The 691-nt window shown below is 45.0% G+C and overlaps 1 protein-coding gene across 1 annotated transcript; it reads left to right on the forward strand.

The window, feature by feature from the left end:
- Positions 1-91: 91 nt before the first annotated feature.
- Positions 92-691, forward strand: LOC111787103 (E3 ubiquitin-protein ligase RING1-like; the record flags this gene model as incomplete). The annotated part of the gene is given in 1 exon segment (XM_023667245.1): positions 92-691. A coding segment is annotated over 1 exon segment (406 nt), but the record flags the coding sequence as incomplete, so codon positions are not given.

Raw genomic sequence — 691 nt, forward strand, 5'->3', positions numbered from 1 at the left:
AAAAAAAAAAAAAAAAAAAAAAAAAAAAAAAGAGAGAGTTATTTATCCACTGGTGATCAATTTTGATCTCCTCCACGATTGGCTGTTGAAAACAAAAAGAAATTCTGCCTCGAAACGTTTAAAAGTCATCTCTTCATTCACGTACCTCAAGACTCAAAGCTTCCAGATTCTTCTCCACCCTTCTTCTTCCTTCTTCAACCCCTCCTCTTAAAACCCTCTCCCCACTTCCCCTCTTCCCCTCATTCCACTCTCTAATTCCCTCTGTTTTCCTCTGTTTCCTCATTAATGGCTTCCGACCCAGTCGCTTCTGAGCTTTCTTCTGCCTTCGAAAGCCTGGTTTTCATCAACAGAGACATCTCTCCCATCGCACCCCTTTTCTTGGGTTTCGCCTCCGTCATCCGTTCAGCCGACCCTCAATCCCCAAATCCAGAAATTCAAACAATACCCACTTTGCCGAACCGATTCATCTTCTTTAATCCCTTTCCCCCTCAATTGATGGTGATCCATGCCACTCCAAAGGAAGGCCAACCCCCTGCCTCTAAAGCCTCCATCAAAGCCATGCCCTCTCTCCCTGTCTCTGAACTTACTGAATGTGTGATTTGTTTAGAGGAGATTGAAGCGGGTGACCTCGCCAAACAAATGCCCTGTACCCATAAATTCCATGGCGATTGCATTGAGAAGTGGCTGGAGT

Source organism: Cucurbita pepo, unplaced genomic scaffold, assembly GCF_002806865.2.
Source record: "Cucurbita pepo subsp. pepo cultivar mu-cu-16 unplaced genomic scaffold, ASM280686v2 Cp4.1_scaffold005352, whole genome shotgun sequence".
NCBI lineage: Eukaryota > Viridiplantae > Streptophyta > Magnoliopsida > Cucurbitales > Cucurbitaceae > Cucurbita > Cucurbita pepo.